The 13,776-nt window shown below is 41.2% G+C and overlaps 1 protein-coding gene across 1 annotated transcript in view; it reads left to right on the top strand.

The window, feature by feature from the left end:
* Positions 1-13,776, top strand: part of nfatc3a (nuclear factor of activated T cells 3a) — a 66,178-nt gene that overhangs the window by 14,177 nt on the left and 38,225 nt on the right. Inside the window, exons 2-3 of the mRNA XM_044190678.1 lie at positions 5,966-7,148; positions 12,150-12,312. Of these exons, the coding sequence (XP_044046613.1) occupies positions 5,966-7,148; positions 12,150-12,312 (1,346 nt within the window). The remainder of the gene's footprint in view (positions 1-5,965; positions 7,149-12,149; positions 12,313-13,776) is intronic.

Here is a 13,776-nt window from a genome sequence, read left to right as displayed (position 1 = left end):
CTGCAAATTATTGAATGCATTAATCAATGTATACGCTCTTCATCAGTGTCATGATAAAACTCGTGTTTTTGCTGTCAATTACATTCATTAAGTCACAGCAGGCTGCAGACTCAGTTTTTAGTGCCACAGTAATCCCTGCGCTGTTGCGTTCCACACAGTGAGGTACACAGATTTTAAATTAGGAAAAGAGAGCACCGGAGTATCGGATTGGTAATCTGTATCGGCAGATACCCTGAGTTGAGGTATTGGAAATTGTTTCAGCAAAGAAAAAGTTGGCTCGGTGCATCTCAGAGCATAAAAAAGATTGCGTGTTGACACACTTTTGCTCTGGTCTGTTGGTCAGCAGCTCTTGAAGAGAGCTGAAAGAGGAGACTGGGCTGAACACAAAGCCTTCTGTACAGGGGATGTAAGTAGAGCCTGTTCTAATCAATCTGCTTGCCCACCACAAAGGGAACCCTGGCTAAGGTTACCTTCTAGCTCCAGCACCACATGGTGTTGGGGCTAGTGGGTAACCTAAGATGATAATATGTGTTGGGGTGTGCGCACGTACACACATACGCACACAAAGGTACACTCACATATACCCATACAGTATATACAAACATACACAGGAAGGCACTGAGGCACAACCACAGGCAGGAACATACACACATTCATACACCACCCACACTTTTATACCCATACACATGCACATATACACACAAAGAGAGGTAGACTGAAAGATCGTGGGCGCACCAGCAGAAACCTGCCGCAGTGATGAGCTTGTCATCTTCTCTGGGAGAGACAAATCTTTCCCTCCCTCAGTAGTAAACTGGGCTTTCTCAGAATGTGGGCCTGTGTGTCACTGCTGGTCACAGGACCTGGACACACTTTGTGTGCAGTGAGAGTAAGAGGAGGGAGGAAAAAGGTCTCTATGGATTATCCCCCAAGCAAGAATCCCCAGGCAGTGTGACAGTCAGCCAGAGGCCTGTTGAGCTTTGTGTCAAGGAGCCAGAGTGGATGCCACCATCACCAGTGGGTTAGACTGTTCCCTGTGGTTACCGTGAGAACACAACGGTCTTTGTGGTGTCATAAACATCCAACAATCCGTGCTTCACTGAAACATCTCCCAGTGAGGCAGAGCTATTATTAGCTTAGGTACAGCAAAGCCTCTTAGCGATCCTTATTTAACTGGATTGGCTGTCTGATGTATGGACACTTGAGGAGTGTGTGGCGCACTGAGCTTTCAGGAACAGTGCAGGGGCTTTGCAACCAAGGCCATTGATAAAACGACAGTACCACTACTCGCTCCTCTCCTCTCCTTTCTTCTCTGCCCCTCTCCTCCCCTCTCCTCTCCTCTCTGACCTCCTGTCCTAAGGTGACTGGTGTTTGGCTCAGACTGGGGGGGTTTCCCTCCACCTACCCCCTCTCACACATTGGAGGGTTTTAGGTAGCAGGCTAATCTTATCTCAGAACAAGGAGAGGGCTGTGGGCCAGGTAATATGGCCGTCCCCTGTCTGACCCTCATCTGTGCAGCATTGCCACTTACCTCTCCTTACCGTGTATTATGATGGGTAAAAATATGCAAAAGTAGAAAAGTAGATGGGCTTGGTAAATAACATGGCAAATAAAAATTATTAATTTGAACTCAGTATGTTAAATGAATGACACTGACACTGTAGGACAACCCAGCAGAGGGATTTCTAATCTGTTATCTGAGGAGACTGAGAAAGAGACAGTCCAGAGACAAGTTACTGCTCTCATTACTTTCACCAGGCCAACACAGACATCTAATACAAATCCAAGACTCCCACAGCATAATATGTTTTTAAGATGAATTTTTTATGGATCATAAATTTGATCCAAATGCCACTGGTAGTACACACATTTGTTTTAAACATGGCAGCAAAACCGCACCTTCTTTTCAGTAGTTTATACTAAACAGGTTATGTGATCACAGACTAACAAATTCAAAGCACAGTACTGCTTTTTATAGCAAATTTGACAGCTTTCCTGACTTACCTGACCTGACCTTAACTTTTCTCTTGTTTTGTTTTTTTCTTCATAAAGTAAGAAGTTCCAAATAGACTATTGACTAATGAAGCTTGCGTCAGTTCATGCAGGACTCGTAAGCCCAGGTGCTTTGCTAGACTTGAGGCTCTACTTGAAATTATATATATATTATATATATGCCAAAGCATATGCGATTACGTGTGGAGGAAAATGTACCAGGCACAAACTGTGACTACTGTTTAGTCTTATCTAAGACTAGGAGATGGCAACGTTTGTTATTTATCACATTAAGTTGTAATAAACAAACTTACCTTCCAAGTAAGTTTCACAACAAAACAACGCAATGCACGAATCAAGCCACAGTAAAAGGAAAATAGGGCTGCACAATTAATCGAAATATTATCGAAAATGCAATATGGCCAAGTGCAATATCCAAATCGCAGAAGCTGCATTTTTTGATAAAGATAAAATGTGTGACAAAACAGCATTATAATGAAGCACTGTAGTGCTGCAGAGATGCTCTGGCCTACAAATCTCGTTTTTCAGATGTAAGAAAACAAGATTGTTTGGTAGAGACCCCAACCAATGTCACATCAGCATGATTTTAATAGTTTTTTCAGTGAAAATGAAAATTGTGATGCAAAAATGATCATTCCCTCTAATTGTGGATCATATTGCAATTGTAATATCTGTCAAAATAATTGCAAGATGATTTTTTTTTTTTAACATATCCTGCAGCCCTATAGGAAAATATAGTATTAAAACACACATAAAAGTGCAGGGCAAATTTCACTGCAACTTTCATTTAATTTGCGCTCGCAATTGGTGTGTAATTTGGACCTAATTTACTAAGGCAGCAGCTCATTACTCAGTCAGCACCTCGGACTGCCCTGCCCTGCACTGAATGATCTGTGTTAATGTTTTTTTGGTTTGATCCAACAGAGCTAAAATTATCACGTCAGGTTGTGTTGTTAGCTAAGCAAAAACCCAGAAAATCAAACTGGCAAATTCAGAAACTCTTAAAAAAAAATTTTTAGCAAATGACAATTCATGTCTTACATGTGGCGTTTAATGTGATGCAAGAATAGTAATAGGTGCACGTTTCCATAGTAATGAGTATTATAATGTAAGTCTTTGTTGAAGGCATTGTTGAATGAGGCACAGAAAAATATTACCGGGGAATGTACCTTAGTACACAAGGTCTGATGATGCCTCTGCATGGCACATCAATGGACTGATACACCATACAAACACCACTTACATTAGACTATTTAACCTGTTAACTCCTCATTAATCTCTGCAGGTCCTATCTGAGATCACAATGCACAATTTGACATTCTACCATTCTGGCTGCTTAGGAAACTTAACTTAAACAATCCATGAAGAGTTGTTTTTTTTTTTTTTTTACAAAACTGCATTACCACATGGAAACAAAAATAAACTACACCAATGCCCTCTCTCTTCAGTATATATGACAAATTTGTGACAAATATAGTATTGACATACTGTATAATATTAAGTACAGACTATTTTACTATTAAACCCTATTTCTGCTGGTAGTCTTGTATTAACATAATCACCTTCTTGTACCTCTGTCTTAATATTTTCCCTTAGTATCTGTCCTCTCCTGGCTATGTGGTGCTAAGCAGCAGCAGCTCTTCAGGCAAGTGAGGGGAGAGGAAGGCAGACTGTCTCGACTATTAATTTTCTCGCCATCTCTTTTTTTAAAATTTAGTGAATCATGCTAATTAAGTCAAATCCTGTGGCAGATTGATCGCCTGTCTCATCTCAATGAGAACAAGATGTGAACATGCACTCAGCAACAGGGGAAGTGTTTTCAATTCTAGACTCTTAAGAGAGAGGATCTCTATTATAATGCAGGGACATTTGTGTCTGTTCTCATGTCACTCCGTGTCTCTGTCATGCAAAATGCTTTTAAAATATCTCTAAATTAGTCTGTAGGATAAGGGCTTTTAGAAGGAAGAATTAATGCAATATGCATGTGTAAATCACTCTCCTTCTTTGGAGATTTGTTTAAAATGTTTTGATTTGGAAATTGTTTTAAAATGTTCTTAATCATGATTTATTTTTATTGCAAGTTTAGTTTTTTCTTTTTTATTAGTTTATAGAGAAAGAAGGAAGGTGACTCATGAGATGGATTTGCTTTATCATCATTTAAGCAGATAACGAACATTTTGCAACCCAGACAAAATAACAAAAACTGCAATGGCAGAAACCCATGTCACTCTAAAATTATAGGTGATGTTTCTTTTTTTTGTGAGCATGGTATGGTGTATGGTGCAGTGTAGTTTATTGGAAAAAGGGGGTGCTTTGGCATTGCTTTGATATGCCCCCCTCACTTTAGGTGTGTGTGTGTCTGTCTTTACAGCTGCCTTCTGTTTCTTTCTCACTTTTTCCCGTTCTCTTTACATTATTTCCCAATTCAAGCTATCATTGAGTGAGAGGATACAAAGTTTTTCTTTTCCTCACAGCCTCTTTCTCTTCCTCTCGACTCTGTTGTCCTTCTCTTGCTCCCTGTCAGTCAGTCAGATGCTGTCGTCAGAGGATCCACTGCTGGGTCTTGTGACAGGCAGGCAGGGCCAGTGCGAAGCCAAGCAGCTATAAATAAAGAGCTTGCTGCTACTGCCTCTTTTGCTGCTGTTGGATAGGTAGGATAGGACAGAAACCAAAAACCTTTAACTTTTTACAAACTTCTTTGAAACTACCCTTAATATCTCATTTGACAAAGCTGTCATATTACTGGTATGTGGTTATCAGTCAGAGGAAACAAATATGGGAACTTAAATTAACTCACTACCAAGTTATGGCCTATTTATCTGTGCTTGACAGTTTAGCAAATATTTTAGTTTTGAGAAGAAAATTCTGATGTTTTTGGACAAATCTTTCATATGGGAACATAAAAATTCTGTGTCTAATGTGAAAATGTCTCTGCATGTCAATTGAACTTTTTTGAAACATTAGTAACGGGGGGGTTACTCCCATTGGGAGCTGCAGAGCATATCCAGTAGAAGTTTATCACTAACCTCTAACAGAGTAGTGCCAATGTGGACAATGGGCTCTTCTCTATTTGTTTGTGTGGGTGTGTGTGTGTACTCACTGCCAGTGCCGGATGACCTTTGGTATAAATAGCCTGCCAGCGCTAGCTGTGATGACAGCCGACAGCACGCACTGTTGTGTGAATTTGTTTCCTGAGTAGTGCTGTTCATCGGTTATCCCTCTTGGAACAATGCCTGTATGACTGCCTGCTACCCAGCAACACTCTGGACTCTAATTTCCTGAAACTGGGCACAATCGCAAGCGCAAACTCAGGACTCAACCACACATGGGTCTGTGACCAAATTATTTTATGCAATTTTGGCAACCATATGCTCAAGCCTGGTCCTGGTGTAGCGCAGTGTTTTGTGAAAACAAGGCTGCAGCAGGATGAATACATTACTAGGAATGCAGTATCAGCAGGTGGACTTAAATAATGACCAATTACATCTTCTCCTCTTATCCCTTTTAAAAGCAACAGACAGTTTAATAGGCCAGGAGGGGAGTCCAGACCACTTCCCAAGGCACAAATATACAGCGACCCAGAGTTTCATGTGATGGGGATGATTAAAGGGTGGGTTAGATGCAAATGGCTGTTGTGTCGGCTATATGCCTACTAGTGTCTGATGTGCATAAACACAACCTTAGATGTGCCGCTACACTCTTATGTATCATAAATTATCCCAAGAATGTGGCTTGAGGAGCTATGACACAAGGTGTAGTCTTGCTATTGTTATCTATGTGTTAACAACATGAGCTTTTAAACTTCTTGATGAGAGTTGCTCTCTATTTGTATCAAGAGTATTTTTTGTACTTTATTAACTCAATGAAGTCAAACTAAGGAACATTGAACAAAAAATAACTGAAAATATTCTCCACATTGTTGTATCTTAATCTTCCCTTCCTTTTCTTCTCCTAGATCTGGAGCCTGATGATAACACATCGTTCTACATCCTAAATGTGGGCCAGCCCCAGTCTATGGTCACCAACCACCAGTCTATTGGCCTGCCTCGCCATGGCATGCAGTCCCACTCCCAGGTCATTAGCACTTCCCCACGCTTTCAGTCACACAAACCAGGATCTCAGCCTCCATGCTATGAGGCTCATGACTCCAAGTACGGCACCTCCCCCCTGCTGCCCTCCGCTCCTGTGGAGGCACCGAAGGCCTTTGAGTGCCCCAGTATCCAGATCACCTCTATCTCTCCTAGCTGCCAGCAGGAGATGGATGCCAATGAAGAGGATCTGAGGGCCAATGGCCCTGATGGGGACTATCACGGTGATAGGCCCCTATCAAGAGACCACCTGTATTTGCCCCTGGACCACTCATACCGGGACACTTCGCTCAGCCCTAGCCCATGCAGCAGCCTCTCCTCTAGGAGCTGGTTCTCTGATGCCTCCTCCTGTGAATCATTCTCACACGTCTATGACGATGTTGACTCAGAGCTAAATGAAGCGGCTGCCCGGTTCACCCTGGGTTCCCCGCTTACTTCCCCAGGCTGTGTGTCACCTCAAACCGGTGGTGGAGCTTTGGAGGAGCAGCCCCACTGGCAGCACCACCACCCTGCCTTTGTGCAACACTCCCACTCCATCAATCTGTCACCCCGACAGTCCCCCTGCCACTCGCCACGCACCAGTGTCACTGATGAAAATTGGCTTAGCCCCCGGCCACCTTCCAGGCCCTCCTCACGTCCGACCTCACCCTGTGGGAAGAGGCGCCACTCTAGCGCCGACATCTGCTACGCCGGCTCATTGTCGCCTCATCACTCGCCCACACCCACGCCAGGACCCTCGCCTAGGGGAAGCGTGACAGAGGACACCTGGGTTGGCAGTCCTTCTGTAGGCATGTCACCCTTCCAGTGCTGCCCGTCTGAGGCAGACATCCCATCCAAGACAAGGAAGACCTCACAGGACAGAACAGCTATGCAGACAGGGAAAGGGGAGCTGGGGCTAGATGACCAAGGAAATATGTCTCCTAATCTAGACTCTCCTTCAGACGAGGCCCTGCACAGCCTGAAGAAGGATGGGCCAGGGGAACAGTTCCTCTCAGTGCCCTCTCACTTCTCATGGAATAAACCCAAGCCTGGTCATACACCTATATTCAGGTAAATTTGCTGATGTTGAGGAGAATAAGCAGAAAAAAGTGTAGGATTTTACTAATAACAATCTTTTCTAAAGCCAGCTCCATCTCATAGGTGCAGTCATCAAATCCAGCTAAAGCAAATGATTCATGCAGATGTAGAAGAATCAGTGGGAGAGGGAGTGTCTGGAAAATTCAAATGTTGTTTATCTTTTCAAATGTCAGCAAGGACTAATTTCTCAACTGGTTGAAAGAACTTTCTGTTGCAATTTGTTCTACTTCCTGTTTGTATTTGAGAAATACTTGCTGATACTCAGTCGCCAAGACTCAGTGACTACAATATTAATGTGGAATAGATTCTTGATGGATTAGCCTACATCCTAAAACTTAAAAGTGTATTTAACTTAGAGCCAAAAACAGAAGGTGGTGTGCTGATAACTGCCTCTTTATCACTATTTTTTTTAATTATTAATGCAATCACTACTTGGCAAGACAGCACGTCATCAATCTTAAAAGCAATTTGTAGGTCAAGGCAAAAGAATAGACCTCAGTGGTGAATGTTTTTATATGGTGTTGTGAGCTGTCATAAAGATTGAAAACCCTTTTTGATCTAGGAGAGAAGTGTAAACAGTGCAATGCAGTAAATTAGTAAATAGTTAGATGAATAATAGGCATGTTGATGGAACTCTGCAGATCAATGTTCAGTAACGGGGGAACTTTGAGCTTTGTATCAGCAGTATAAATCTAACTTAGTTACACAGCAGAATCTCCACATTAAAGTATCATGGGTGCAATCAGAAACTCATAATGGAGTCTGCTGTCTGTTCTCCAATGTGTGCCACAGATGAAGACATAGCCTTGTTTGTATGCATTGGCCCCTAGCACTGCAAATCAGCACAGGGCACATATGGTAAGGGGGCCACACACACACACACACACACACACACACAAGCACACACACAAACACAAATACACGCATAGACATAACACAAACGCTTGCTCACATAGAACTAACACTCTCTAGACAATAACAGGGTGAAAGGGTCAGCTCTATGATCACTCACCATTTGATCTTTGCATCTTTGCTAAGGCCATGGCCAAGACAGAGACAGAATAATGTCTACATTGCCGTAGAGTTAAGTGCTAAGTGAACACAACAGCTACTGCTTTTTTAAACTATGCTGTTTACTCTAATTTTGACCTACAAGTATTTCCTTATATATTACACACCTACTAAAGTTACTGTACCATTGCCCAACCTGAGCAATAGTTGCTCACGTGGCATAAAATACAGGTTAGACTTCAAACTAAATGTCATGTTTTCAGATGTGACTTCTACAGCAGAGAGTCAAGTGGTGTAAGCTCATGTCTGCCATGGGCTAGAAGGTCGTTGAGTTGCCCGTGTGCATGCATATGTGTGTTAGTGGTGTCTTGAACATATGGCCCAGATGGAATGGGTGGGACTGGATTAGAGTGAGTGGGATTGAAAATTGGTTGAGACACTTACTTTGACGAAGAGTCTTCTCATGCCTTACCCCCTGAGCTGTCTACAGAAGGATATTAATGGCACTCATGAGTTGGTTGCCAAAAGCTTTATTTAAACAAAAGGTCAGTATTACTCTGTGGCAAATACAATATGCACAGCTCCAGTCAGTTAGCAGAGCCTAGGCTAGAATTTGTTAGCAAAAAAAAGTCTATCAAGTAACCACTACATCACTGGAATGAGTGAATGAACTATTAGTGTTTTGCTAATTTGCTGTATTTTTTATGTTTGGACCTTGACTGACAGAAAGAAATAATGTAACTGAATGGGATAACCTTTAAGGTGAGAAATGCAGTTTTATTTGTTGGCAGCAGCAGAAGTACTGATGGTATTATTGGCTAGAGGTTGTATGTATGCCTACCAATATACCGTGAGGCAACCAATAATGATGCACTGGTTTCCAGGAAGTAACTGTAATGGGCTTTTGATATAAAACTGCAGTAAAACAATATAAACCTAAACTGTTTGATTTACATGTAAGGGTAAGTCTATATTGCAAGGAAATTAGTTTACACTGTGTCATTTCCTTGTGACTTAAAATGTGACTGGGCCTCACATTTATGCAGTGTGTGTAGATGCAAGATTACGTAATTCATTGGATGGAAAGGATGTTGGTGGGACGATGGAGACTATAGAGAAAACCAAGTGGGTTGTGGGAATGTGATTGCACTGACCATGGCTTCGACATTTGATAAAGGTTATGCTATGTCAGGACATAGGCCACCGCTTCTGTTCTGCTCCATCACAAAGCTCATATTTCCTCTGTCCTCTTCTACTCCTTTTACCGTAGCAGCCATGCAAACCCACACTTCCTGGGTGGTTATACTTGCCGAGAGGAAAACATGAGGGTTAGGATGCCTCTATTACACTGTGTTAAAGTGACAAACCTTGTTTGAAAATCAAACTTAAAAGGATTGAGAGCAGGTCTTTGTTGACTATTCCGACATTACAACAAACTATACATTCATCATCGCAGTTACTCATCACAGATAACCATACTGTATAAACTTTGTTTCAAGCAGGATAAGAAAATAAAATAAATTGTTTGTGGTATATGTGGCTATAATCACATGTGATTTGCTCAACCTGGCCGGTCTTTATGTAGCAAGTTACAACCTAAAGTGGTTTTAGGTGACATTGCCATATCATATGTGGTAGGAGAATCTGTTGAATGTAGCGTTGTAACCATAAGGCTACATTTAGCTTCTCAAAACTTCTACAAAATACCTTTTCATTCCAAAATGCAGTCTTTCCTTTGTATTTGGTACCAGTCCGTAAGGCAGTTTATGAAGTGAAATGGCTCCACTGAAAGCCTGACTCACATGTCTTTAATTCAGTCTGATCAGATTGGTCTGCACGTAGCCAGCACTTGACAGGCATTTGGAAAGGGAAAAATTAAGGGAGTCTGCCATGCTGGCTAAAACTTTACAAACTTTCCCTTAAGAAGTATTTGTGCTGTCAAAGATCTATCATGCAGTTTAGACTCAGTATGTTTGCATGCTAGGAGCCTGTACCATCTTGGATAGAGCCGAATAAAAGCTTATGCCACCGTGTGACAGGGTGCACAAAGTGCCCTACAGTGGCCAACACTAAGCTAGAGATCAGTATGTAGCATAGGGTGTCTTGGCCCATGAGACGGCACGTACACAGCTGCCTGCAGTACAGAGTCAATTCAATGACTCAGGCTTAACATACACAGACATAGATGTACAGACACACATACATGCATGGACACAGTGGGAGTGTGCATGCATACATAGACACACACACACACTTTGATTTATGATTGCGTATACTGCTGTGCTAAAAAAAACAATGGCGCTTTGTAAGTGCTGCCAGACAAAACACCTGGATGACATACTGTATATAGCTTGTGCTGCCCTACAGTAGGGCTCTTGGATCATGAATAATTAATTGTGTACACTGTCCAAGATGTGACAAGGGTTTACATTGTGGCTTTTAGTACAATTCAAGTACCTCGTCAAGTTAAACATATGTACTGTAATAGTTCAGTACAGATATTACAGAGTAGAATAAAAAAGTAGACTTAAATAAGCAAAAGTATGTAAAAAAATATGTAAACCAATAATATACGAAAGTAAACCATTAATTTAAAGAAAACTTAACAAAGATAAACCAAACTGTGGATGAACCATGTTCTAGATACTTCTTTTGGTAACATTTGAAGCTATCATACACATAATGATTATGACAGTGACAGAGATATAAAGATGATGATGATAATAATGACAAAGTTAAAGATAGTGATCATTTTAATTAGTGTCCTACTGACGTATATTCCACTCATATTTCATTTTTCAGTATTTCTACAATGAAATACATTTTGGTCCAGATTACTTCCCGTTTTGGGTGTTTGGGCAAGTTCCATTTTTAGTGGATTAGGGTGATTGTACCTAAATATAAAGAAAAAAAAAGTATAAATTAAATATAAATAAATTATAATCAACGACAATAAATACAACAACATTTGGAAAAGGTTATGGCTTGGTTGATGCTAATGGTTGATGCCAGTGTTTACAAAATGTTTTGAGGATAAACTGATCTAATGCACTCAGATGGAGAGAGCGAGTTTCTCTGTGGAGAAGGCCATTGAGTGTTTTATTTCCGAGTGCAGCTGTTCAAATATGATTGTGGCCTACACAGATAACAAAAAAAAAAGGAAAAACACACAATGCCAGCCCCTGGTGTGCACTACACATAAAATATACACTTGTACAGTATGCACACAGACTCACACACACAGTAATTTATTCACTGTCTTACACACACTCATCCCACCACCCATTTACTGACCCACACAGAAGACTCACAAAGAAAAGCCCCCCTTAGAAAATGATTCACCCTTAAAGTCTTAACATGACCTATTACAAGTGTTATGTTTAAGAACAGGATTAATGCATGTGGGCATTCCAGTGATTCACTGTCTGGTGGGGCTAAGTACACTGCATATTATACCCCCTTTTTACACCTATACTGTCTCAGACCATAAAAGGGGAATACCAGCTTTTGAATGTTTTCAGACAGCTTTTAGACAGGTTGTTGTCATCAGCAATAAAGTAGATAGAGAGGTTGTCTTGCCCTACTTGTTAATGTCACATGGAATAACATATCTGTACAGAATTATTTGAAATATGGAAAACATGAAGGTGTGAGTATGGAAATTCTTACTGTTAAGGCTATTAAAATGTTCTTTCAATCTTATCCGTGATGCAGATTAATAAGATTATTTGCTCTCTCAGTCTTAGGCTTCAGGGCAGTTTGTTGAAATGTACATTTACCAATTACTACAACCACAAACCTTTCCACGGTATCCTTTGAATGAATCTTTGAACACATCTTTTAAACAACACTGCATGTTATAATGGTTTCATACCAAAGCTCAATAATGCGCTTCCTCTTTGTGTGTGTGTGTGTGTGTGTGTGTGTGTGTGTGTGTGTATGCTTGTGGTATTCTCTCCTCAGGACCTCCTCACTGCCTCCTCTAGATTGGCCACTGCCAAGCCAGTTTGGCCAGTATGAACTGAAGATAGAGGTGCAACCCAAAGCCCACCACCGAGCGCACTATGAGACTGAGGGCAGCCGAGGAGCCGTCAAAGCAGCCTCTGGTGGCCACCCAGTCGTCAAGGTAACATATTTGGGAATTTTCCCACATGTCCGGGCCACTTACTGCTGCTCAACCACAAACAGTGTAATAAACCTCCACCATTTTGTAGTTTAAACCTGAAACTGTAAAGACCATTAACAAAATACTAACAAGCTTAGTGGTGAAAAACATTTGTGCTTACATCTTATGCATAAAAATAACTAAAATCTCTTTTACGGAACATAAACTTTGTTTTTTTTGCTCCATTAAACAAAATACGAGCACTGATGTCTCTACCATACTGAGGATTAAATTTCCCCCTGAGGTCAGGACTGATTTACTGTCTGTGCTAACATGATGCTAGCCATGCATTAGTTAAGTGTCTGATTTAGCCACAGGCTTCAGTGATGAAATCAAACATGAAAGGAAGAGAAAGAAGCTGAACCGAACTTACGTGCTGAATTTAGCAAAGGCTTCCTGAGAGATGGGCTAATTTCCAGTTTGCATATGGGTGAAATATATTCTATCCTCAAAGTTAGTTCAGGGAGGCATACTTCATACTTATAATACAGATAGCAATATTTGAATAATGGAATGAATACATTATTGGACTATAAATATGTAATTGTTCAGCCTTACAGCCCAAACATCAGCTGGTCGCTGTGAATAAACATTGCATTTACGGATTCATTTTACAAATTTGCATGTGCGGATTGTCACATGGTTCCTCTCCCACAGCAAGACTGTCAGTCAACCTGTTGAGGCAGGAAGATAAGCAGGCAGGCAAGAGAGCTGTCACTGTAGTCTGGTCAGCTGGTCTGTCATTTGATAGCACCTGCGAGAGACTTGGTGAGCCTACATACAGCTACGGCTGCTTTTCTCTCTGAGAGAGTGAGAGAGAGAAAAGAGAGAGAGAGCGGACGATTTCAACCACATTAATATTTCAAGAATGCAGTGGCAAGCTTCTTTTGTGTGTATGATTAAGATAGGGCCTTAGAGCTGGACCATGACCATTGTTGTGGAGCCCAACAATGGCTGAGTTCAGACTGCCAGTTTTGGTCAGCTGTCCAATCAGCCCAATAAGAATGACAGTCCACTATCCTGTATATCTTGCACACTTGCATCTGCTGTAGCATTGCAGTGGCGCCTACATCATTTTCTTTGTCAGATTTTGGATTGTAGAAGTGTCTAAAACCCAAAAGTGGATACATTTGACATTCATCTTGCTGCCACTGTTGACTTTTGTTTGCTCATGGCTTTAAATACAGGTACACTATTGTGACGCCCCACATGACAAATCTGTAAAAATAAAGGTTCTTGACAATGTTATTAATATCTGAGGATAGACATGCATTGGAAGCACAGCCAAATTTGTGTATAGTTCTTATTAATTTTGTTATTATTGGGTGTGGCAACATGTGTTGTCATTGCTTGGTACTACAGATGGAAAGTAGGTTAGTCCTTAGGCTAACTCAGTCACCGCTCATTATGCACCATATACACATG

The sequence above is a fragment of the Siniperca chuatsi genome, linkage group LG1 (assembly GCF_020085105.1).
Source record: "Siniperca chuatsi isolate FFG_IHB_CAS linkage group LG1, ASM2008510v1, whole genome shotgun sequence".
NCBI lineage: Eukaryota > Metazoa > Chordata > Actinopteri > Centrarchiformes > Sinipercidae > Siniperca > Siniperca chuatsi.
This window is presented reverse-complemented; position numbering and strand designations above follow the sequence as displayed.